Source organism: Suillus paluster (assembly GCF_016628075.1).
Source record: "Suillus paluster strain FC165 chromosome Unknown EDB91scaffold_11, whole genome shotgun sequence".
Lineage (NCBI taxonomy): Eukaryota > Fungi > Basidiomycota > Agaricomycetes > Boletales > Suillaceae > Suillus > Suillus paluster.
In genome coordinates this window covers 702,024-725,365 of record NW_024537571.1, presented here as the reverse complement: position 1 = coordinate 725,365, position 23,342 = coordinate 702,024, and the positions used below count along the sequence as shown (strand labels likewise).

At 49.6% G+C, this 23,342-nt stretch overlaps 7 protein-coding genes across 7 annotated transcripts; 3 read left to right on the top strand and 4 right to left on the bottom strand.

Annotated features, from left to right (window-relative positions):
- Positions 1 to 971: 971 nt before the first annotated feature.
- EDB91DRAFT_1117095 (uncharacterized protein) lies at positions 972 to 1,487 on the bottom strand. The gene has a single exon (XM_041318006.1). It carries the CDS (start codon positions 1,246 to 1,248, stop codon positions 1,009 to 1,011), a length of 240 nt encoding a protein of 79 aa, XP_041180232.1. The 5' UTR covers positions 1,249 to 1,487; the 3' UTR covers positions 972 to 1,008.
- Positions 1,488 to 2,908: 1,421 nt separating this feature from the next.
- Positions 2,909 to 4,937, top strand: EDB91DRAFT_1117081 (uncharacterized protein). Its single transcript, XM_041318005.1, has 3 exons — positions 2,909 to 2,984; positions 3,043 to 4,414; positions 4,478 to 4,937. The coding sequence occupies exons 2-3, from the start codon at positions 3,166 to 3,168 to the stop codon at positions 4,855 to 4,857; spliced, it is 1,629 nt and encodes a 542-aa protein (XP_041180231.1). The 5' UTR covers positions 2,909 to 2,984; positions 3,043 to 3,165; the 3' UTR covers positions 4,858 to 4,937.
- Positions 4,938 to 5,066: 129 nt separating this feature from the next.
- Positions 5,067 to 8,904, top strand: EDB91DRAFT_1117077 (uncharacterized protein). Its single transcript, XM_041318004.1, has 4 exons — positions 5,067 to 5,558; positions 5,624 to 6,372; positions 6,428 to 6,492; positions 6,540 to 8,904. Exons 1-4 carry the CDS (start codon positions 5,191 to 5,193, stop codon positions 8,766 to 8,768), a joined length of 3,411 nt encoding a protein of 1,136 aa, XP_041180230.1. The 5' UTR covers positions 5,067 to 5,190; the 3' UTR covers positions 8,769 to 8,904.
- A 266-nt stretch (positions 8,905 to 9,170) lies between these two features.
- On the bottom strand, positions 9,171 to 9,984 carry EDB91DRAFT_1245661 (uncharacterized protein; the record flags this gene model as incomplete). Its single annotated transcript, XM_041322578.1, has 5 exons — positions 9,171 to 9,260; positions 9,334 to 9,477; positions 9,531 to 9,633; positions 9,732 to 9,868; positions 9,925 to 9,984. The coding sequence occupies 5 exons, from the start codon at positions 9,982 to 9,984 to the stop codon at positions 9,171 to 9,173; spliced, it is 534 nt and encodes a 177-aa protein (XP_041180229.1).
- A 133-nt stretch (positions 9,985 to 10,117) lies between these two features.
- EDB91DRAFT_1334933 (uncharacterized protein) lies at positions 10,118 to 10,522 on the bottom strand (the record flags this gene model as incomplete). Its single annotated transcript, XM_041325474.1, has 2 exons — positions 10,118 to 10,351; positions 10,487 to 10,522. Coding segments are annotated over 2 exons (270 nt in total), but the record flags the coding sequence as incomplete, so codon positions are not given.
- Positions 10,523 to 14,515: 3,993 nt separating this feature from the next.
- EDB91DRAFT_1117056 (uncharacterized protein) lies at positions 14,516 to 18,473 on the bottom strand. Its single transcript, XM_041318003.1, has 16 exons — positions 18,372 to 18,473; positions 18,126 to 18,316; positions 17,883 to 18,066; positions 17,605 to 17,827; positions 17,201 to 17,514; positions 17,071 to 17,147; positions 16,798 to 17,020; positions 16,513 to 16,653; positions 15,981 to 16,457; positions 15,829 to 15,897; positions 15,661 to 15,778; positions 15,432 to 15,607; positions 15,279 to 15,381; positions 15,192 to 15,227; positions 15,010 to 15,138; positions 14,516 to 14,953 (listed from the first exon to the last, which is right to left on the bottom strand). The coding sequence occupies exons 2-16, from the start codon at positions 18,182 to 18,184 to the stop codon at positions 14,838 to 14,840; spliced, it is 2,445 nt and encodes an 814-aa protein (XP_041180227.1). The 5' UTR covers positions 18,185 to 18,316; positions 18,372 to 18,473; the 3' UTR covers positions 14,516 to 14,837.
- Positions 18,474 to 21,334: 2,861 nt separating this feature from the next.
- EDB91DRAFT_74979 (aquaporin-like protein) lies at positions 21,335 to 23,341 on the top strand. The gene is made up of 10 exons (XM_041328273.1): positions 21,335 to 21,665; positions 21,717 to 21,744; positions 21,805 to 21,864; positions 21,914 to 22,058; positions 22,112 to 22,187; positions 22,241 to 22,378; positions 22,441 to 22,535; positions 22,584 to 22,618; positions 22,670 to 22,837; positions 22,887 to 23,341. Exons 1-10 carry the CDS (start codon positions 21,549 to 21,551, stop codon positions 23,078 to 23,080), a joined length of 1,056 nt encoding a protein of 351 aa, XP_041180226.1. The 5' UTR covers positions 21,335 to 21,548; the 3' UTR covers positions 23,081 to 23,341.
- The last annotated feature ends 1 nt before the right edge of the window (position 23,342 follows it).

The window sequence follows — 23,342 nt, the reverse complement described above, 5'->3', positions numbered from 1 at the left end:
GAATAACATCAGGCATTTTAGAGTGAGTATATGCGCGTATATGCGTCAAATTCTCTGCGAGTATGAGAAGAGAATCAAAACTTAGCAGCTTACCTTACGTGGCTTGGGTTGCGCACGTCCCGGAGGTGCAGCTTGAGCTCTGGGAAAATTGGCCAAGCAGAGCAATTTGTACTCATGTGCCAGCATGCTTGTGCAATCTGCAAGGCGGACCGCAGTTCTCTCGTGCTGGTAGTCCTTGGAGACGGTGGAGCAAGAAATCGCCATCTGACGAGTCCTTTGTTGATGCGTTATTTGTGGCATCACGTGACATTGAGTTACTCGAATGCTAAGTCTAAGGACTCTATGTAACAGGTGCCAGCATGCAACGCTTTGAACATTAGTGCCCCATATTGAGTATTTTCCTCTATTAAAGGACCTCTATTACCCAAGCAGCGGTGAAATTTGTCGAGACTCCAAGAATGACCATATTGGCCAAGTCAGCAAAGGACAACTCGTTGTGCCATGGCCCATCATGCATCAACCGCAACGCGGTGGCAATGCGAAAGCAGAAACGCGACTCGCTGTCCCGATGTGCCGCTCAGGATGCTAGCTCATCGGACTAGGAAGTATTGCAGAACTTGTACCGGCAGGCTATTAGCATTACAAGGCGCAAGGGGTGAGTACTTGAGTAACGTCTGTCTCGTCGGTGTTGAGCAGTTATTCTCTCTCCATCACTGTCTCGGATACACAAAATAAGTCTGTTATATGTATCCGCTTCTTTCACGCCTGGATGCTCTCGAGGACTCGAAGCTAGCAGATCCGAGTCCTCCTTTAAGGGTAGAGAGACTGCAGGCTTGGTTAAGACAAGTACTAATGTCAGTAGCTGAGCGGCGCGTATAACAACTGAAACGATCACTTAAGGAAGGCATGAATGCATGACGTCAGCCTGGTAGCTTACGTACGTATGCACATATGTTCATCTCGCCTTAGACACGTCTTCTCCTTAGCTTGTACCTACCGTCGTCGTCGTCATCCGCAATCCAGAACGTGGTTCTGTTTAGCTTCGCGTGTCTTTTCAGTGTTTCTCGTCGTTGGCCACGGCTTGTTTCCACAAGGGTAAGTCTGGCAGCCTGGCCAGGACGGGATGCTGGTGAGGTCGGCGAGGTATCCGAGCGTCGCAGAGGATGTACGGGGCATCCAGAGGATCAAGGGGAGACCGGTGAGGGTCGAGGGAGGCGCTGCAGGAGGATTCTGGATAAAGCCAGGCATAAGTGTTAGGTATGTGCTATATTAGAACATCGGCGAGGCCGGGTCTCTTAGACCATTAACTCTAACATAATAACACCGTCTGAGACCCTTTAAATAGTTCGGAGAAGTGCTGCCTGAGGTGCGGGGGTAATCGAAGGTCGTGGTGTCATCGAGAACTTCTATGTTCAAGCTTACGACGAGACTACAAAACTGCGTCGTACACGTCATATTGTATGTATTCAAGTGTCCGAGATTTCCCCTATTCCAATATCTCCATTGCTCGAGCGGCAGTGAAATAGCAAGCGCATTGATCAACTCAGCAACAAACTACTAGTAACTGACGGGTCGTGCCATCAACCATACTGCACCGACATGAAAGCAGAAACACGACTCACTGTAGTTCACCATCACGACACGCCACTGGCTTAGGACATACACATATCAGCGCCATATATCTACCACGCCGGTGAGCCATGTGGTTAAATTCAAACTACTCATAGTACTCACACTGGGTCTGCATTGCGTCCCAACGCAGCACACTTGCAAATAATGGCAATATAAAGGACATTTTACGCCAGTGGCAGGGTCAATGGCAGGTATTGACGCTGCAGATATTGATGCCACCAAAGCAGTAACGACGGCGAGGACAAAGTAGAAACGCATCGCTTGTGAGGATGTGATATGGGATCAAATAAATCTGAAGGGGACAGTAGGAAGACAACTTGCTTTTATGTGCTGAATATTGTTCTTCATGGCGATGTAGGAAGAACATATCTGCCTGAAATCCCCCCTTCTTCTGCCGACGAACTTCGACTGAATTGTCATTAATATTGGTAGAATGGCAGCACCGGTTCTACCAACAACACCATATGAATACCGGCAGTACTGGTGTTGATATATTAGGCGGAACTTGGCAGAACTCCACGCAGCAAGTCCAGAACCTATTTCCCAGTAGCTGTGCCGGCAGAACTAGCCTCCCCTAGCCAGACCCAATAGAAGGAAGATAAGAACTGACTTCAATGGTTCTGCCCCACTAACCGGCGACCCCTGCAATATGTAGCCGAGCCACGTCTTGCCACTTCAGCGCTGTAACCTTCGTGCCTGGCACTCGCCGCTGTGCGCGACAGCGAATTTGAGTACATCAGGAAATTACGCATTCACTACCATTTGGAAGGCTTCCAGATGCTACGGACGGGCAATGAAGTTATCTCACTATATGTTCGACGCGAGCCCCAGCAGCATTATACAGGTTGATTATAGCCCCGCGCGAGTCCTTCAATATGCGTGTGTTATGAATTATCATGTGTCTAATCTTCGATTGAAGCTAGTGAGCAGTGAGTATCGTTGCAGGAATCATGGCGAAACCTATGACACTATACCCTCGTGTCTGTCTTCCTTAGGTTTTCTATTCGAAATCCTGATCCAATAGCTGTCCTTCTTCGAGCGTAAAATCAAATCAATGACTATCTTCCTTCGAGGGGAGACTAGGAGGGGGCTGGTGTCACAGACCAAGAATTAAAATGAATAATTTTTCGCGTTATCAGTCCAATGCTCGCTCGGAAAAAAATAGGTTGAATGCTGCAGGTTCTGAGTTGAACGCTTCAGCGTTAGCTGTAGGTGCCACGTGATCATATTGTGTTTGGTGATGTTTCATCGATGCGAAATTCTTTCCAAGGCTACTTTTCAAATGTTGTCGCCATCGATATCAACGTTGAGCTCGACATTTTCCAGTTTGCTTTAGAAATGATCTGATGCTTGTGAGCCGAACTACTTGGAGTACTTGACAATTGACCTAATATCGCGTTGCTTATCCAGTCATAACCCTGAACACGATTACCTCGTGTCATCTGGAGTTATCCGATATTCATCGCAGCCTTGTTAAGGTGTCCCTCCCCCTAAATTTCGCCTCCCATTAACTCACACAACCTGTGCAACAGCATGTTTGAAGATGACGAAGACTCTCTCTTTGGCTCGCCGCCCCCGTCTCCAGTTAGAGGTAGGTCACCAGCGTTACCAGCTCAAGCAGCCCAAGAGAGGGGCACAGGCATAACACAAAATGTGGGGACCATTGCACTTCCTGGTTCCCATATGTCATGTTCTGAACTACCAGCCGAACTACCAGCCTTGCCGTTTGGTGGCTTTAGCACTCGCGAGCTTCCTCCCTCACATGCCCTGCCACTGCAGCTAGCGCAAAATAGCTTGCATTTGACGCAATCGCCTCGTGTTGCGTCATCAGGAGCTCCTTCGGTATCTCGTCCCTCTTCGAGGGCTGCGGGAAAACGGAAAATAACCAAATCAACATCTTCCATACCCCGTCCTCCGCCCCCTCCCATTCCGCTCCCAGGTCCAGATGAGCCGGTGCCTTCTAATTTCTTGCGGAACCAGGAAGCATTATTGGGCATAGCGGGCCTCGTCGGGAACGTGAAGCCCACCAGCCTTCCACAACAACGGGGGTCTACGCCTTCCAATCCAATCATTGTCGAGGAATTGGACCCAACGCGCGTCGCACAGTTCTCTCACCTGCCTTATTTCGATCCTAGTCAACTCCCTCCTCTCAACGGAGAAGATGCCATCACAACCCTCATGAGACAGAAAAGTATATCTCCCGTGTTATCAAGCATCTTGAAACTCCTGGGAAATTCTCCAGCTGCGTCTACATATCCATCATCTACCCATCATCACCCATCTTCGCCCCCATGCAGTGTGCCCACCACGACCGGTCCACCCCCGTTGAAACGTCGCAAACTCACAAGCGTCCCTGCTGGTGCGGTGGACTGGGACGTGCCCTATCCATTTCCTGAAGGTGAGGGGCCTGAGGCATATCACGCTACATGGGAGCGGGAACGGGCGAGGCATCTGATTACACAACTCTTGGAGTCGATCAAGACTGTATCCGATCCATCTCCGATTGATGTCGATCAGGTTCCACATTCTTCGCAGTTATCCATACACACCTCTGAATCCTCGAGATGCACGCTGTCACCATCTCCTGCATCACCTACAACTACCAATACCTTTCAGCATATAATTCCCGACTGCACCATTGATCCTGCACTTCTTGCCATTTCAATTCCACCATCAGCCACATACAATTCACTTTCCCAGCTTCCCGCACTCGTTCACTCTCCATTCACATCCACTGATTCGTCTGATGGAGCCCTCACCCCACCTGCATATAGTGACCAAGGTATATTGTTTCATAGTAGTTGGATCGCTAAATTTGCTCACCTGTTTCACGCGAATGGTGTAGATTCAGTGGCCGCTGCCAAAATGTTACTGCAGTTCGCTGCTAAACCTCCACCACCATCCTCTGCACCCTCACACATATACATCCCGCCGACAACACACACGCCATATCCTCAGGCTGGCCCATCTCATTTCTCGTCATTGCAACCATCATCTACTCAAGTTTCTCGCGCATCGTCTGTTCAATCCACACACAAATCGACCCCTACCGTTTCTCGTCGCGCTGGCGTCAAGGCGATTCATAAAGAAGATATTCTCCAGAAGGCACGGGAACGTCGGCGACAAATTGTCGGAGAGATTGAGCGTGCAAAGGTGGAGTTATGGGAGACGAGTGTTGAGGGAGGGGTGTTGGGCCATTTGATGAAGGATCCAACGCTGTCTTGATATTGGCTGGGTACTTACGATATTCGATGTGTATTGCGGCAAGTAATACATGAGTTCTGTTACTGCTCATGTGAGCTGGCATGGTGCATTTTCGGCGAACTAACTCTACACCTTCTCTACGTGATGGCCTAAACACATTTCCAGCCTCAGTATTTGGCACTCTTCCTGAACGACCACACGTCACTAATCAATGAATGCAGGGAGTTTTTGTGCCACGTGATCCCAACGCGTCGCGTTCGGCGACGTAAACACACCTCAACAAAGGTTCTGCACACCGCGAACGTTGTCACTGCTGCCTTCGGTGCACACGACCGTCGCCACCACAAAATCGCAATGGCGCCCGCTCGCAACCCTCAGCTCGATCAAGAAAAAGAGGAATATCGCGCTAGCATCGCCGAGGCCCTCCAGGAAGACGAAGACCCGCTCGCTGCCTACGACGATTTTGTCAAATGGACCATACAACAGTATTCTGCAGATGACATAACATCCGGTCTCCTTGAGCTGCTGGAGGAGAGCACGAGACGGTTCAAGGATGATCTGAGGTACAAGGGCGATCTCAGATATCTGAAACTCTGGTCGGCGTATGCGAAGCAAGTCGAGAGACCGACCATAATTTACTCATATCTCGTAAAGCACGACATCGGATGCGTGTATGCACTACTCTATGAAGAGTATGCTGGGGCACTGGAAAAGGAGGGAAGGTGAGTGGCTTGTATGCCGGAACGTGTAGTGCGAGTTGGGTGAACCATTTATCTGCATGATCTAGACACACCGAGGCGGACAAGGTGTTCCGTATCGGGATCACCCGTAATGCTCGTCCAATCGAGAGGCTGAAGAAACGTTATCGCGATTTCCAAGGCAACCCTTCCTCGTCCAAACCCACACCCATCACCTCCAAACCAAGTGGGTCCAAAGAAATCGATGCTCTTCGCAGGAATCCTTTCAAAAACTACGATCCGCAACCCTCATCGTCCTCGAGTACTTCAAACCCATCATCATCCTCTAAATCTAGTGCTCCACAAGCTTCCTCATCAAGTCCTAGAGCTCATGGTCGTTATGCCCCGATGCTCGCTCCTCCTGTCCCAGGGAGGCGCCCAGAGAAGCTACGCTTCAATCTCTCACTGCTTTTCACTGAGGATGGTGTCGAATACAGCGCTGCTGAAGTGCGCGCACGCTCCATGGGACTTCTCAACAAGAAGTGGGGCTCACTTCCGCCTTCAGAATCACGCGACTCCATCCGAGTGAACTTCAACGACGACGGCACACGAAGCACACAGAACATGGGGTACGGGAAGCGCAAGAGCATGGTGACTGTAGGAGAGCCAACAGTCACGATCAATACGAAAGAGGCGCTGGCAGATGTGTTTGGAATGTATAACTCCCCAGATAAGACCGTCAAACGGATGGTACCTGGGAGCAAGCATGCGCCAGTGAAGAGGATTGAGCCCATGACACCTGCAACAAGACAATCACCACCTGCTGTCCATGTGGAGAACGAGAACGCTAAGACACCGGGTAAGTGCATATTCATTTTGTCCTTGGGGCTCATTTGTAGTTCTATTCTTGAAAGGTGCATTCAAGCCCTTCGTGGACGAGAACGCAAATCGCAAGGACAATAGTACTCCTGCAGCAAAGGTACGCATACACTGATTTTTCTCATTCGATGCTAAATCTGCTGGTAGTTCAAACCATTTGTGGACGAACCCCCAAAACAAACATTCGTCACTCCTGACATGGGTCGGCGTGCTCTCACAACAAAGGACAGCACTCCCGCTGCCTCTTTCAAACCTTCCACCTCCCTCAAAGCCATCTCCGAAGAAAACTCGGGGCGAGAAAACGAGAATGTCAAACACAATGTTTTCTCGCGCGTGTTCACCCCTGTATCTCAGAAAGAGCCCTTCACCCGACCCAACTCACAAGGGACGAAGGCTAGCCCTCTAAATGAGAACGCAAGTGTCTTTCAACCTCCTGCTTCCAAGTCGGAGGCAGCGCCATTCGTTGCATTCGTCGACTCCAAAACGCCATTCAAGGTCTTCAGTCGCCCACCATCGCATGAAGGGAGTGAGAATGCAGGGCACGTCTTCACCCCGAAGCCGAGCACGTTCAAAGCATTCGTGGATAACAATGCCGTTGTCACGTCTGAAGACCAAGTGGAACATAATGTTCCTCTAGCGCCAGAGACACCGGCGTCCGAGACCTACACTGATGAATCCAGTGAACCCGCAGATGACCCTCAGCAGAACTTCTCCTCGAGCGACGAGCCTTTTGAGGATGGTTATATCGAGGCAGAAGCCGATGTACCCTTTTCTTCATCATCAAGCATCAGCGACCAATTCGAAGAAGAGTATGAGGAGGAGCTACCGCAGCCTCTTGGAGGTCGCTTCGGCAGGATTAACGTGATGACGCCCATCACGGAACGTACCTTTGAGTTTAGCACTCGCGGGTTCCCTACGCCGGGTGAGAATGGTGCAGTCGAGGCTGCAGAACGTCTCGCCGCAGAGCTGAGAGAGGAAGACGAACGTGAGCGAGGATACGTGCACGACGGGGACGAGTCGGACTCATCATTCGCTTCCTATGACCGTCCAGGACCGGTCCCGCAATACCACCCAGCAGAACTGGAAGTGATCGAGGAGCGCACGGGGACGCTCAGTCTCTCAGACGCTCTAGCAGTAGTGTCTGCCTTCAGACCATCAAATCCATGCAATCCCTTCGACCCTGCAATCATGTCCACGCTGCTTTCCATCCTGCCTGCAGACGAAGATTTCCACGACCTGCGAGGACAGGACTCAGGTATGTTCGAGGGTCTGCAGAAGTTCGCGGCCAAGAAGAGCAGGCGAGGGAGCGGCTCAAGCCCCAAGGGGTTCGATGACGATGCGTTTATGGTCACCCTAGAAGGAAAGAGACTGAAAGTGGTGGATAAACTGGGAGAAGGCGGTTTCGGGGCAGTATTTGCAGCTCGAGATGTTTCGTCCAAGAACGAAGATGACGAAGACGAAGACTTCGATGAGGAGGACGAAGACGAGGACAGTGCTTCATTGCTTGCCCTCAAAGTCGTGAAGCCTCGGAACCTATGGGAATTCCACGTCCTACGCAGAATCCACCGCACACTCCCCGAGCCACTCCGCCGCTCCCTCGTCCTACCGTATACCCTCTACGCGTATCGCGACGAAAGCCACCTGCTTATGCAGCTATGCCCACAAGGCACCTTACTCGACATCGTCAACCGTGCTGGCACTACTGGTATCTCGCAGCAAGGGGCATGCCTTGATGAGCTGCTTGTCATGTTTTTCACTATCGAGATCATGCGCTTCCTCGAAGGAATGCACAGCGCAGGCTTCATCCACGGTGATCTCAAGATCGATAACTGCCTTCTACGTCTCGAAGACGTCCCAGGCGGAGCATCTGCCCTCTCAAGCCTATACCAGCCCTCTGGTGATTGTGGCTGGAAATACAAGGGCATTAAAGTCATCGATTTCGGGCGAACACTGGACACGTCCCTCTTTCCTCACAACCAACAGTTTACGGGTGATTGGCCAACAGATGCACGAGATTGCTTTGAGCTAAGAGAGCACCGCCCCTGGACATATCAGACCGACTACTTTGGTCTCGCTGGCATCATCTACTGCATGCTGTTCGGCAAATACATCGAAACGTCATCCATCACGCCCCAACCCCCTTACAAGATCACGACGCCGTTTAAGCGCTACTGGCAGAATAACTTATGGATGAAACTATTCGATCTCTTGCTTAATCCTGGCCTCGTGCGTCCGGATGGCAAGTTGCCCCTGTGCGAGGAGCTTGTTGATATCAGACATGAAATGGAGGGTTGGTTGCAGCACCATTGCAATCGGAGTAGCAACACGCTCAAGGGGCTATTAAAAAAGATCGAGCTTTCAGTATACACTCAGTAGCATCTTACTTACTTCACCCATGATTCGTATGTTCATAGTTTAGCTGTTCATTCACGTTTCTGTATACATACTCTGACTCAAGTACTCAGTTGTCGGTCCGCATCATCAATTTATGATAACTCGGTATGCATTCGACATTTTTGGCTTTGCGCCAATCAGCTTAAGGTGCTTATAAGCAGACCTCAGCCAACCTCAGCGAACACTGATTTAACGGCTTCTTTCGCGCTTGCAACCTAAATGGCTCTGTTTTATGATGGTTACATATCTTATTGGAAGCCGATGATGTTGATGGCGCAGGAGAAGGCTTGTTACCAAGGCTGGCGCAGCGCCCTGGTGTTTGCGAGCGCCCAACGAGCGCCTGGTGAGATGCAAGCATTCTGTCCTCGGACCGCAGTCCCTCATCTAGAAGACCAAAACCGGACCGGACACTCGATGGACGCGTTTGTCTTCCTCGTTCATACCGCTATCGTCAACGTTCATTCTTCTCCTCTGCTATATGAGAATTGTTTATAGCACCGTGTTGAAAGAATCAAATTGAAATAAACCTACGGCGCCTCAGACATACATTCAATATTTCGCTAGTAATACGCTGAGCCTTACGCTCCTTCTCCTTATAGTCAGCAGCCGTCCGATCCAACTTAGTGGTGTAAACCTCCCAATCATAAGAAGTAGTGACGCCGAACATTTGCTCGTTGGCCGCGAATTGATCCTAAGATATGTTAGCGCTCGAGCCCAGGCCAAAGGTAGCCTCATCGCCGGCACTCTCGTGATGCGTCGCTGTCGGAGGCGGAGAGGTTGCAGCAGCAGATGGCTGCCAAGCTTGTATAGGTCCCGTTCGCAGACTTGTTCTTGTTGATATCCGCATCTGTTCGAAAAGCTAGTGCACAGGAAGTATCGAGGTCAGCATCAAAGATTTGGTGGAATCAACTTCCTGTTGGGGAACAGGAAGCTGATATGGTGTACTCACAGTCGCCATTGAGAACCAGTATCTTAGCGTCAGCAGGACCAGACTGCCAATTATCGATGTCTTTGAGGGTAACACCGGCGATATCACCCTCATACCGTTGAGCAGTTTCGGTGGTCAGGGTGATAGTTGTGCCCTAAAAATATAACGTTTGCCGCGAAGCATATCGCCCATCGCGAGGCAGTGGCAGACACGGAACTCGTCACGTATCCGCGGGGCCTGTGTTTCCTTCCCTGTATTCAGTTCACGCATTTCCAATACGACGGAACGACTGTCTTCCTTCTATGGGTTTGGCTATGGGAGACTACGCATTTCCCCGTGTTCAGCCCACGTATCACAGACCATAGAACCGTCTTCCACGTATTCAAACGACAGCGACAGGAACCGGCACCAGGAGAACCAATAAGAATAGTCCTAAGCTGTTGAGCGGGAGTCTTCCGAGGTGGAACGACAACCTTTGCTTTCTCCTAGAGCGCGTGAATTTCTCGTTTATTTGTGCTACGAGGTACTTGAGGTACTCGAGCTCATCGAGTCTGCCAAGGGTGCCATTTTGGGCTTGCAGTCGAGGAGGAACTTGAGGAAATTCGAAGACGTAAAATTCGAGATGGGCGCTCCCTGTCTTGTTATCTCGTTCTTATCCTTGATCAATCGTGTTCTGTAGAGGAAGGAGAGTAAGTATGCATGCGCGCTGCGGTGTGGGTTTCTGATGCAATGATAGTCGCACATCAAGCTTAAGTTTCATATCAATACTTACAATTTTGAGTTTTGAGTTTTTCCTTCGTGGTGTCATCGAGGGCTTCTACGTTTATGTACAACGAGACTACAAAACTGCGTCATTCATTGGTCGTACATAACATATTTTTAATATAAGTCGCGAAAGGCCACATCCGTGGCAGTGCCCGCTACCCTTTTCTTTTTTTGGGGGGGGTATGTTCTTTCCGATTTTGATTTTGAGTCGTTGTAATTAATGTTGGGATTGTTGTTTCCAAACGAGTCTGTCGTTCTAATGCCAATCAAGATTATTGGTGTTACAAGAATATTAGAGATACAGTTGAATGCACTATTTCAAGAAACATTGATAACAGTGATTACGGACACAGGAGCGAGAAAGAGCTGATAGTACAAAGATTGCAAGCGGCTGTCATTTTAAAGTTGTCAGTCATTTGGTACGGGACTTTTCTGAATCTTAAAGTCGGTCAGTGCTGTTGATGATCCTGCTCCGCATTTTTCAGTGGTCGAAAGCGTACCAATCACGACCTAGGACGACCGTGACCGGCAAGGTATCGCGAAGTGCGAACGGAAAATCAGTAGAGAACCGAATATCTCCTTCGAGCAAAGTCACAAGAGCCCGAAACACACCCTCTCGAGAACGAGCGAGTGCATGAGAATTCAAGAAAGACACAGAGAGTAGAGAAATTTGAGAAGAGTCGTCTCGTGCAACAGATACATTTATACCCTTAACCAAAAATGACATAAAGAATCTATCCATGAAACAAAAGACGACAAAATCGAGATGTGAGAAAAAACCACTGAATATATCCACATTGCACCGCCACTGCAAATCCTCGCTTTTTTTCTCTTTTCCACGTCCACAAATACCCAGCTACCTAAAGGTAGCGGGAATAGACATTTTCTCTATTCCATTGCGCGAGTGGCAGTGAAAATTTTCAGAAGCAAGCACGTTGAAAGTTGAAACTACTAGTAACTCGCGCGTTGTGCCATCAACCACTGCACCGATGTGAAAGCAAAAACACGACTCACTCGTGAGCTGCCGTCGCCCCAGCACATAAAGAAGTACTACAACGCCGGTGGGTCATGTGGTTAAATCCAGGACGCAAACTATTCATACTCACGCATCCATAGTACAGGTCACAGCCTTTGCACTCTCTCATATGCACGCAAAAGAAAGGACAGCTCTCACTGGCAGCATCACTGGCAGATATTGATGTTGTCAAAGCAGCAACAACAGCGAGAACAGAGGAGAAACGCATTGTTTGTGAGGGTGACTCGGTGTGGGATGAAATAAGTCTGAAGGGGAGAGTAGGAAGCCGACTTGCTTTTATATGCTAAATATCGTTCTTCATGGCGATGTAGGGAACCTGATATCTACAATGCCACCTAATTAAGATATTGAGAACTTGGTTCATACAGACGGGTCCGACCGTAACTTGATTACTCCAAGGTCTACTGGCAATTTTAGCGCGAAACAAAAAGTCACCTTGCGGAGCAAGGTCAATGCCAGCTCGAATCTGTCGTCAGGGGCCGACGAGAAGAGTGTATAAAAAGCTACGTGAACTGCCGAGTTCTAAGTCTATCCTCAAAGGGAACAGCTCCGAGTTATGTTCCTTCCTTCAATCATCCCTTCGACGCTGATCATGATCCTACTAAGTGCTGTCTTCCTTCGCAACCCTCACATCCCCAAATTTCCATACTTATGATGGCCATCACCTTCGCTCTTGCGGCGGGCGTTTGAAACATGGCCCTGTCTTTAGTCTCATCTTGTTAATGACAAATTTATCCTGCATCTCCTCTCTCCCTTCTATCACTTCGCAACTTACACCAAGACACTGGATGTCCTTTCGTGCATCGGTGTGCACTACCTCAGCACAATTTCAAAACCATCAAAGATCAAGTCTATCATCAAACAGAGTATGCATGTACTGTGGCACGAGCTCAACTCAAATCTCCATCTCGTCGAGACGGCCAGCATCTACGCTCTCGTTGTGGGACAGCCCATACATGGCACTCTCTTTAGACTCTATCCCTTACGTCGAAGACGACGTTCATCTCTAGACTTTATAATATATTCTCCTATCTCTCTATCTCCGTCACGGCCTGTATTTTACAACACTCTGAATTGTACACCAGTCGGTGTGCACTACCCCAGCTTATGGGGTCGATGACTCGATGACCTCCATCTCACCCAGTTATCTTCAGAATTAATTAAAATTTGCACTCCTCTCACCTTCTCGTCAATTTTCGTCCCCGTCACGAAAGTGACATCTTAATGCTCCAAGAAGTCCAGTATCCATGCCGTACTTCTTGTGGGTGGTCGGAGCACAGCGCCCCTTTAGAGTCCGTCCTTTGCATCTCAGATCTCATCCATGATGTTTATATCTGAGTCGGGACATATATTCCAGATCGTGTTCCGTTTCTTTTCTCCTTCCGCAGGACTCGTGCACAACCCACATCGTCGGATATATCATCCGTTATGCGACGCAGATCGGAAAGGCATGATTCAAATCGTTTGAAGGCACGATAACAATCGTACCAGTCATCAGAGAACTCCTGAGTCTACCCAGGGTACTTTACGTCGATTACGGCGTTTTACATAGCACGGCTCATCACATCACATTATACTTGACCGCGCTCGGCGCTTGCCGACACGGACTGTCGAAATATAGACAGAATGTGATTCATCAAACAACTCGAATGAATTTGACTACATCAATGCTTATCCCAGACATATCGGACGGCGCATACACCGTCATGGTCACCATCCAGACTCCTCCCAATAATATCATCGCATTCCATACACAATACCTCATCGATCCAGACTTAAGAGCGTTTGACGCGTCTGTCAAATAATCCACACCGAGCTCTCGACGAGACTTGACTACTGCACTACCCATTTGTCAGGCCTCTTCTTAGGCACCTCCAAGTGAGCGCAATGAAATGTCATATCCAACGTGGTTAGCCTGCTTAGACAGGACTGGAGAGTCCCTTCTCCAACTCGCGGATGCGAGCCCTTAATAACCCTCACAAGCCGCTTCGGCTTTTCTACGCGAGACACACCCTCCTTCGCTCAGGCTTATGCTCGAAGTTTCACGGTGAGTTTCCCCTTGCTCTCGTTCATCACCCGCTTGAGCACGGTTTTCAGTGAACATTTGCAGGGCGGCTCGCTGAGACTTGATGTCAACATCCTGCTCCTTTGCCAATTGGAACGCTGCGAGTCAAGGTCGACTTCTTCACACTCACGATTGGTATTACCCCAGTCGAGGTCGGGTTTTTTTGCCCTTGTCCTTCATGGAGGGACCTTCTCCCCTGGATTCAACACTGTCCTGGGAGGTGAGGAAACTAAGGACGCGTTCCCTAGCCTCAATTCTGTTTCAGTTAGTTTCCGTCAACTGATTCTCGGTTCCTAGCAGGCTTATGATAGAGGTATAACGCCTCTCTTCCGCTGTGTATTTTCAAAGCACACATCTGCCAATTTATGTCCAGCTACACCAACATGCTGCGGGTTTGTTGACAGTTTGTTGTCAGCTGTGCCAAGGCAAGCCTAACAGTGGTCTCTTCGAAGCTACGATACTCGCCAGACAGCACTGAATCACCTGCGTCAAAATATTTATCAAAGGATGTGTCATAAATCCTGTCCAGAACTTCTGGTGATGCTCCGTCAAGCGCCTCTTTTACGGATCCTATGATCACACCTTCCTCACACCTCTCGTCAACGGAGCGCATCAAAAGCTGTCATCAAAATCCTCCGAGATGGCCTGTATTAGTATCCTCGACTTCCAACGCATCGAGGGAAGCATCACGAAAGGCTTGGATGATGGAGGATTGGTCCATTGATTTTGCAAGTGTAGATCGCGTCGCGTCACGTCAATAGTGAAAATTATATTGTTTATTTTGTATTCTATGCTACAGCTTGAAAAAACCTGGTTTTTTCATTCGCTAAAGGTCACGTTATCCTGCGAATCTGCTCGACCTCCAAATTCAAAGCCAGTTTTACCAGTCCGTGTATCGACGGCTTGCCTCGTAGGTTTAACAGGACTGGTCACGAGTCTAAGTGAGAACGGTTCCGACTCTTACTGAAAAAGATCGAGCTTTCAGTGCACACTCGGTAGTATCTCGCTTCACCCACGATTCGTATGTTCATAGTTTAGCTATCCGCTCACGTTTCTATCCACATACCCTGACGCCATATCCCTCAAGTACTCAGTTCTCAGTCCACACATCAATTAATGCCAGAGATGATAGCTACAACATGAACCCAGAGGTCATCTGAGCTGTGAAACACAACAACAATGGCACAACTGCATGGAGACAGCGAACAACAGATAGCGAAAAGAAAAGATACGGACTCCATGCTACTCGTCACTCAATCATGCGTGGCCTACACCGCCCATTTGTGGAGGAGCCGGGCCAGCTTCGTATGGGTGGGGAGGACCATTCGGTCCTGCAGGCGGCATCATCATAGGGTAAGGGACGGCGTGTTGTACTGCAAGAAGAGTCCATCATCAGTCACAGCAAACCTGAGATTTGATCAGCACGTACATTGTGGGCTTTGGTGGTAGTATGCATGCGCGTGTGCGGGGATTGGAGTAGGCGGCATAGATGGGCGTGGGCCGGCACCGTTGGGTGGAGGAGGGTACGTGCCAGGTGGTGGTTGCATGTATTGCGGCGCTATGACGGATAGGTAAGCCTCAAGTCAGAGAGAAGCCAGGATGAATACGCACGAGGCATCTGGGGCATAGGCGATGCAGCGTACATGGCTGTAGGGCATCATTAGTCATAGTCCACACAGCAGGAAACCCTCCACTCACGTTGGCCATTCGGTGGCATCCCTGGTGGATACGCCATTGGTTGCATGAAAGGTGTTGATACATATGCACCAGGTGGGGGAGGCGCCATGCCAGGCATCATAGCCTGGGCAACATTTGAGCAGGATTCCATATACGGATTATAGATATACACACCTGTCCAGGGTAATAAGGGTAGTAGTAAACACGTTGTTCTCCGCTGTCTTCGTATACAGGGTGGGAGACGGGTGGCGGACCGGGTGGCGCAATGTGGACGGGTTGCTGAGGTGATTGGTGTTGCAGGGGAGGGAACATATTGATGTAGCGCTTGCCACTGTAAGGCCAGATAGCAGCTGCAATGGCGAGTTATCAGATTGTATCCTTAACGAGAGGGTGCGGCACGAACTAATTTGATTCGCTTCCACAACTTTGTTGTGCTTGAATGGGTTGAAATCATCCTTGATATGAATCGCTCCCTTCTTGATGACCTTGGTGCCAAAGAACGGATTGGGAGTGGGAGGAGACTAGGGGCTAGGTTAATCCATCATCCGCATTCAGAAACCAAATGATTCACCGATTCAGCAGGCTTAGTCTTCGGTGACGCAGAAGCCGACGTGGAACTCGGAATCGGAGATGTAGGACCCTATTCACACAGACGCAAACATCAAGTCAGTAACACGGGATCCGAAATCCAGCAGCCAGTATTACAGGAGTAAAAGCATTTGCCTTTGGATTGGGCCTGAACGACGAGGCATTCGCGTTGAGCCGGTTTGCGGTGCTAGTGGGCGACATGGGCACGGCAGCGCCGTTCGTGTGGGTCGCCGCGGCAGGCAACGGTGTGGTTGAGCGCTTGGAGCCTTTGAACGGGGGGATGGGCTGTATATACATACTAACCGAGGTCTTCTTGGCGAGCTCAGCGGGCTTCGTAGCGGTAGGTTTAGCGACAGAGGTAGAGGTACCAGCGACAGGTGCCTTTGCGACGGCAGGCGCAGCAGTAGGCTTAGAGGCAATGGGGGTGATCTTGTTAGAGGTGGAGATTGGCATGCGAGAGGCGCTGGGAGAGGGATTGAGAGTAGCGGTGACGCCGATAGCCCGAGCGGTCGTCGAGGCTGCATCCTGCGAGGCCTTCTCGCGAATCTGTCGCTGTTTATCCTCATCCTTGGCAAGAATAGGAACCAAATCATCCGGGATGGGCTTGTTCAGCTACATGGACCTCGATAGTCGAAACCAATGACGAGAGAAACACCACAACACTGACCTTGAATGTCTGGCTGAACTTCAGCAACTCAGCCTTCCGTTTGTCCATCTCACTCTTGACGAGCGCCTGCTTCTTTTGCGTCAAGCGCTGCCTCTCATTCGTCACAAAGTCACGGAACGCCGGCAATGGATCCGCCGGGGGCTATCATCGACCACAGCAAGGGCAAAAGAAGTGATCGTCAGCAACTCATCAGTCTCGACCGATCACAGGTAAAGCATCGCATCACAGCAATTCGAATTGAAACGAACAGATCAAGATCGAATATAATTCATGACAGATACATACCTTATTAGAAGCCGACGATGTTGATGGCGCAGGAGAAGGGGACTTGACAGCAGGAGGCGCCACGTCCTTTGCAGCAACAGGAGTACCGTCAGGACCATTGACAGATAATTTAGGAACATCAGTTTTCGAAGGCGGACTTGTTCCTAAAGCTGGTACACCGCCCTGGTATTTGCGAGCGCCTGGTGGAATGTAAGCATTCTGCCCTCGGACCACAGCCCCATATCTAGAAGAATGCTGTCAGCCAAAACCGGACCAGACACCCGATAGACGCACTTGTCTTCCTCGTTCACACCGCTATCGTCAACGTTCAAGTTCCTCTCCTCTGCTATATGAGGATTGTTTATAGCGCCCTGTTGAAAGAATTATCTCAGATTAAAATAAACCTACGGCGCCTCAGACATACGCTCAGTATTTCGCTAGCAATACGCTGAGCCTTACGCTCCTTCTCCTTATAGTCAGCAGCCGTCCGATCCAACTTAGTGGTGTAAACCTCCTCATCATAAGAAGTAGTGACGCCGAACATTTGCTCATTAGCCGCGAATTGATCCCAAGATATGTTAGCGCTTGAGCCCGGGCCAAAGGTAACCTCGTCGCCGGCACTCTCGTGATGCGTGACTGTCGGAGGCGGAGAGGTTGCGACAGGAGCTGGCTGCCAAGCTTGTAGTTCCCGTTCACGGACTGACTTATTCTTGCTGATATCCGCATCTGTTCGGAAGGCTAGTGCACAGAAAGTACCGAGATCAGCATCGAAGATTTGGTAGAATCAACTTCCTGTGGCAGAGCAGGAAGCTGATATGATGCACTCACAGTCGCCATTGGGCACCGGTATCTTAGCGTCAGCAGGACCAGACTGCCAAGTGTCGATGTTAGTGGAGGCGATGAAAAATGACTCCTTGAGTGGTGCGCCAGGCTTGGATATCTCTTTGACATCCTTGAGGGTAACCCCGGCGATATCACCCTCACCAGTAGTAGATGCTATGACACCCTCATACCGTTGAGCAGTTTTGGTGGTCAGGGTGATAGTTGTGCCCTAAAAATATAACGTTGGTGGACATATTCCTGGCACAAGAAGAGTGAAAACACACGGTAAGACCAGAAAGAATATGAAGAGGGCGCTCCTGCACGGGGTCATGAATGCGAGAGCCATTAGTCTGAGCACCTAGTGGTGGGAAGCCCCCCTGATTAGCTGAAGGAGGAAGACGCGCGGGATTGTTGGCAGGCGAGAAAGTAGGAGAAGCCCTAGCACCGGTCTGCCAAGCACCGGGACGGCTGAATGAAGAAGGGGTAAGGGATGCATTGGCTTGTTGTAAAAGTTATGATAGACTGACCGAGGAGGATCTGCCATTCCCTTCCCTCTTGCTTTAGGCTGGCGAGCGGTAGTTGCCATTTGTGAATCCGTAAAAAAGGAGAAAAAGCAATGAAAACAGGAAATAAAGTGAGAAGAGCTATGAAATGCAGCAGACAGATAGCGAGTAGGACGCGACTAAAGGCCGGCTTGGGAGTTGTTTCGACCTAAGCTCTGCTAGCAGGTTTTGTTTAGAAAAGAAAAACAGAAAGTAAGAAAAAATATATGCCTGCAGGTCTAGAAACTGGCAGAGGGGAAAAGACAAGCTGGCCAGAGGCTGCAACGTCGGAAACGGCGTCGACGGTGAGTCGTCAGTTCAAGAGTCGCTTTCAATACCAATTCCTTGAAACCCAATACAACATCTAACCCGCGGGAAGAATGCTTCCTTAGTTCCCCGGATACCCTAATCTTTTTAATCCAATACATAATTAATCTCAAACATCTTCCAGTCCAACTATCCCTGCCATACCACAGCATCATCTCTATTCAATCACCTCCTCCATCTCCGACTCGAATCATCAATTTCTCCTCGATGATCAGTCTCCCGCCCCCAACACAGCACACCCGGAGTTTGAATATCGTTCTCGGGGTCCTTGCCACGAGTTACAGGCACAGACCAAATGCTCTCTTGAAGCACAGGAACAGCAGTAGTTGATCCATGCACACAACGTGCTGTACGAGATTCACCATACAGATAACACCAGAACGCCATAAAGTGAAACGGACAGAGAGCACCCCGGCTCGCCGAGCGGAACCATTTTGATCCATCGCGACAGCGATCATTTCTCATGACGTGTCGCAAACCTGGATAAATAGTGAGTGATCACGGAAACGTCCATTGCGAAGACATACCGCACGAGTATAGTCGGTGTCGGGTGCAATGTCAATGAACTCGTTAGCGGGCTGCGTCGAACGCGTGCTCATAAAATACCTCGTCCAAAACTCACGGTCCAGACTTTCCACCGAGGGACCCTGAAAAGCGCGAGGGGTCCACAGCCTGGGTTTCAGGGTGTGACCGTTCCCTGACCGTTATCCCTGAGGCAACCTATCGAAAGGCCGCCAAGAGAGTCAAACTCCTGCTGTGACTGGATAGCCATCGGCCAAGCTGAAAGCGAGAACCCAAAGTCCTAGAGAGATAGCCATAACCGCCGACCTCGACATACAGGCTACGCTGAAAACGAACTTTCAAGGATATCAGTGAACCAAACATGCAGTGACCAGATAGAAGGAATGAGTGTGAAGAACAAACAGCAGCACCAGAGTTGCATCCACTTTGAAACAGGATCAACCCAAAGATAGAGAGACATTGCGTAATGGCACAGGCGTGCATGTCAATATATGGAATTTGGCTTGTTAAATGACGCCTTCGAAAAAGCCTCATGGCCTGAGGATGGTCCAGAAGACGCGAAGCTCGTTACGGACGTTCTTGAATCCATGGTCCTGCTACAATGGTATGCACGTTGCCTATATGGAGCCGAACACTAGGTCTCCAAACAATTAGCCAATGCTTGATATCGGAAGCGAAAGATACGGTTAGCTAGAGCGATCCAGTCCCAAAGCGGCGCAGGAGATGTAACTTTGAGAGCACTTTCACGGAACAAGGAGGTCCTACCAGCGGAGTACACAGCCGCTATGTCATTTCCCGTATAAACGCAATCAGAAATAAATCCTGCGCACTTAGAATCCCAAGGTGGCTTCTAAGAACCACGTGGAGGCAGAAGCGACGGTCGGGCTCCTGCCTGGGACTCCGAGATGGACCTTCTGCAAGGAGAGCTTCCGTGTTCTTCGATGGAAATCCAGCATCCAGAACTTTGAACGAACGAGCTAACCAAGGATACCGCTAGCCGCAAAACTTGCAGATATTTACACTATCCACGTAGATCCTGAGTAAAAACTCAGTCTTCTGACAGGATTCAAGTTTTTGTTCGCGTTTGTGCCCACGTCAAACATGACATGATGCATAAAACCGACAGGAATGTGATATGCCACATGTCAGTTCGTGCCCGAGGATGTCTGTCGCCGAGGAACATACACTGGAGGAAGAGCGGTCCGAGAAAATAGGTGGTAGACAGACAGGCTGAACCCTTGAACAGAATGGGTGGAACAGATTACTGCTACCTTCTGTGGGCGACCGGCGGTTGCCACTGCACTGTTACGCTGCAAGAAAAATAAATTCGCGCAGTGATCACATTTGAATGATCGACATCTACTACTCACCAGAGTCACTAGTCACTGATAGACTTGAAGCTTAAGGTAATGGAGTTTCCACGAATTTTTCTGGTGGTGTGGAAGAGAATCTACCGGTCGATGAGTCCTCGGACGTGGCTGAATGACATATTTCCGGTTCGTCATTGAATATTGAATCTCCATATGCGTGGGGGACCTTACAAGTGACTATCGACGTCGGGTAGGACGATAGAACTGTTCAGACGTTCAAATCTGTTTTGGGGACTCGAGAGCCTGTGGCACAATCTGATCATCACAGATGCCTCTTGACCAAACTGACAAAGACCATCAATTGTAAACATTTTAGGACGCGTAGTCTCACAGTGTTATGGAGAACGACCCCGCATGGACCCATTTTATTTCTGCCTTCTGCCACATATATCTATACATAACACCATTTGAGTGTGGAAGCAATTGCGACACGTCAGACGACTTCACCAGTCGCTGGCATCGCCAGCGACACGGAAGTTTCAGGAAGTTTCATCGGTTCATGTTCCGGATGAGGTTGAACGTTCAAGATCATACTCCAGTGAATAGGATGATTGCGGGAGACTCCAATGATACAAGGGTATTACCTATTCAATTGTTATTCCTAATCAGTAGCGGCACAACCCAATCCCATCCCCATCAGATTCAGCCCTTCAATATTCAATATCGACTTGGTGACGACGGAACATGCAGCTCTATTCTTGACTTCAGCGGGTCCAATGATCCTATACCCCACGGCGGGGTGCACTCGCAAACCCCATGACCTCTTAACATACGGGTGCTGAAACATGTTACACGCTGAACTTCATTCGCCGCGAGAGCTCAAGCCAATGGCGATATAGCATCTGTTGCGACTCACTCAACTCTGTCGAGAAGCCTCCTCGGAAGAAGGTCTTCGAACTTGCGGAACCAACTGTATCAGGGAACATACGTCGATCTTCAAATTCATAGCCGAAACTTTCAAACTTGGTCAAATCAGATTTGATCGATTGACACCTGCTACGTTGCGCTGCTTCCGGCGCTAGATACGAGTAAATACGTCTACCTGTATTTCTGAGTCTAGATCTGGTATAGCGGTCTTCACCTGGAATGGTAGTTTTGGCCTCATGGGTTTGAACTTTGCCCTGGCGTTAAAAGGCCTCGTCACATCCCTCCCCAGCTTTCCAAACCTCCCTCTTCCAAAGTTCCAACCATGTCACCTTCGAAAATCCATCTGAGCGAAATTGCGACAAGGCCTCGCTGGATGACCTCCTGGGAGAGGCTCAGACACAAGGAGGCACACTGGCTCGTAGAAATGATCGCAGAAATGGCATGCGCTCCTTTCTTTTCTGATATTGTCTGACTGACGTGCCACGAGTAGATGGGGGTGTTTCTCTACGTCTATGCAGGTCAGTTCACTTGACTAGAATTTTGACCCCCCCACTCATTTATTCTCGTTTGATGTGTAGGTCTTGGAGCCACCGCTGCATTCGTCGTCGGAACTCTCATCGGGAGCAATGGGTTAGGATGCAAGTCTCTACCTTTTTTTCGAGAATTTTGTCTTTGACGACCCCGCAGCGTTATATACTATTGGCTTCGCTTACGCCATGGGCATCGTGTTTGCGGTTTCGCTCTGTGGTGCGACGTCAGGAGGCCATTTCAACCCAGCCGTCACAATTTCCTCTGTAATTTTCCGAGACTTTCCCATGCGGAAAGCAGCGAGGTCCGTGATAGTCGCAACACCATGCCCGTCAACGCCGCTGATACATGATTTAGATATATCTTTGCACAGATTTTGTCAGGTTACCTCACCTGCTTGATCGTCTATGTCCAATGGAAAGATTTGCTTTTGGTACGTAGAGGACTTGGAATATGCTCAGTATTTGGATATCTTACCCCTCGAAGGTTGCAGAGAAAGTTCTCATTGAAAAAGGCCTGTATGACACCGTGATGTTCTCGAGCAGTGGCCCAGCTGGTGTGTTCGGCTTCTTTGTCGCCCCTGGGACGAACCTACACCGCGTGTTCATGAATGAATTTGTCACTGTAAGTATTTGATATTTAACTCCCAAGGGCACGCACGAGTTCATCTAACTGTCACCCTTCAGGACTTCGTCCTCGGCCTGGTCATTTGGGGCTGCCTTGACCCCACAAACCACATGATTCCGCCAGCAGCCGCACCTTGGCTCATCGGAATGGCGTAGTACGTACCACGACCGCACCTCCTGAACATATTAACGCATCTCCTCAGCGCCGTTGCCGCCTGGGGGTATTCGCCCACCTCAGGCAAGCCCTGATCATATTTGCGCATTATTATCATCTGACTTTGCAGTACAGTCGCCACTAACACTGCTCGTGACCTTGGTGGACGCCTCATGGCCATGACCATCTGGGGATCCAAAGCCTCAGGAGGAACATATGCAGCCATTGCCGCGCTGACGAATATCCCAGCGACGATTTGTGCTGCGCTGGTATATGAGCTATTCTTGGGCTCTGCAACGCGGAGTAAGTATTATCCCCTCACAGGTCATGCAATGCTGACTGTCGGTTGCAGCACTTACACCGCACCATATCAATTTCCTCCGTGCTCACAAGCACTACTACGAGGACAATAAGATCGCCCCATACGGGTACCTCGATGTGCTTGATATGCGACGTGGCCAATCGGAATCCTTCCAGTCCGACATGGACGAGAAAGTGCGAGAGGGTCGTACCGAGGAAGTGGAAGTATCTGGAGGCCGCGTTTAGTAACGATATGAGCAATGAGGAGCTCGGAACGCCTGAGGCTTTCGTACGTACTATGACGTTCATGCCCTTGTTTTGTATGACCGGTGATCAGTTTCGAATTCTGGTAAAGTTAGCTTTACAAATACGAGCCATCCCGATATTCAGCATGTACCCCCCTAATTCATGATGATTGCCGTACGAAGCATCCGGAAGGGTCACTTCAGAGACACATTTTAGATGCAGGTGCAACACGCAGTGCATGATCCGGCAACCAGGAAAAACC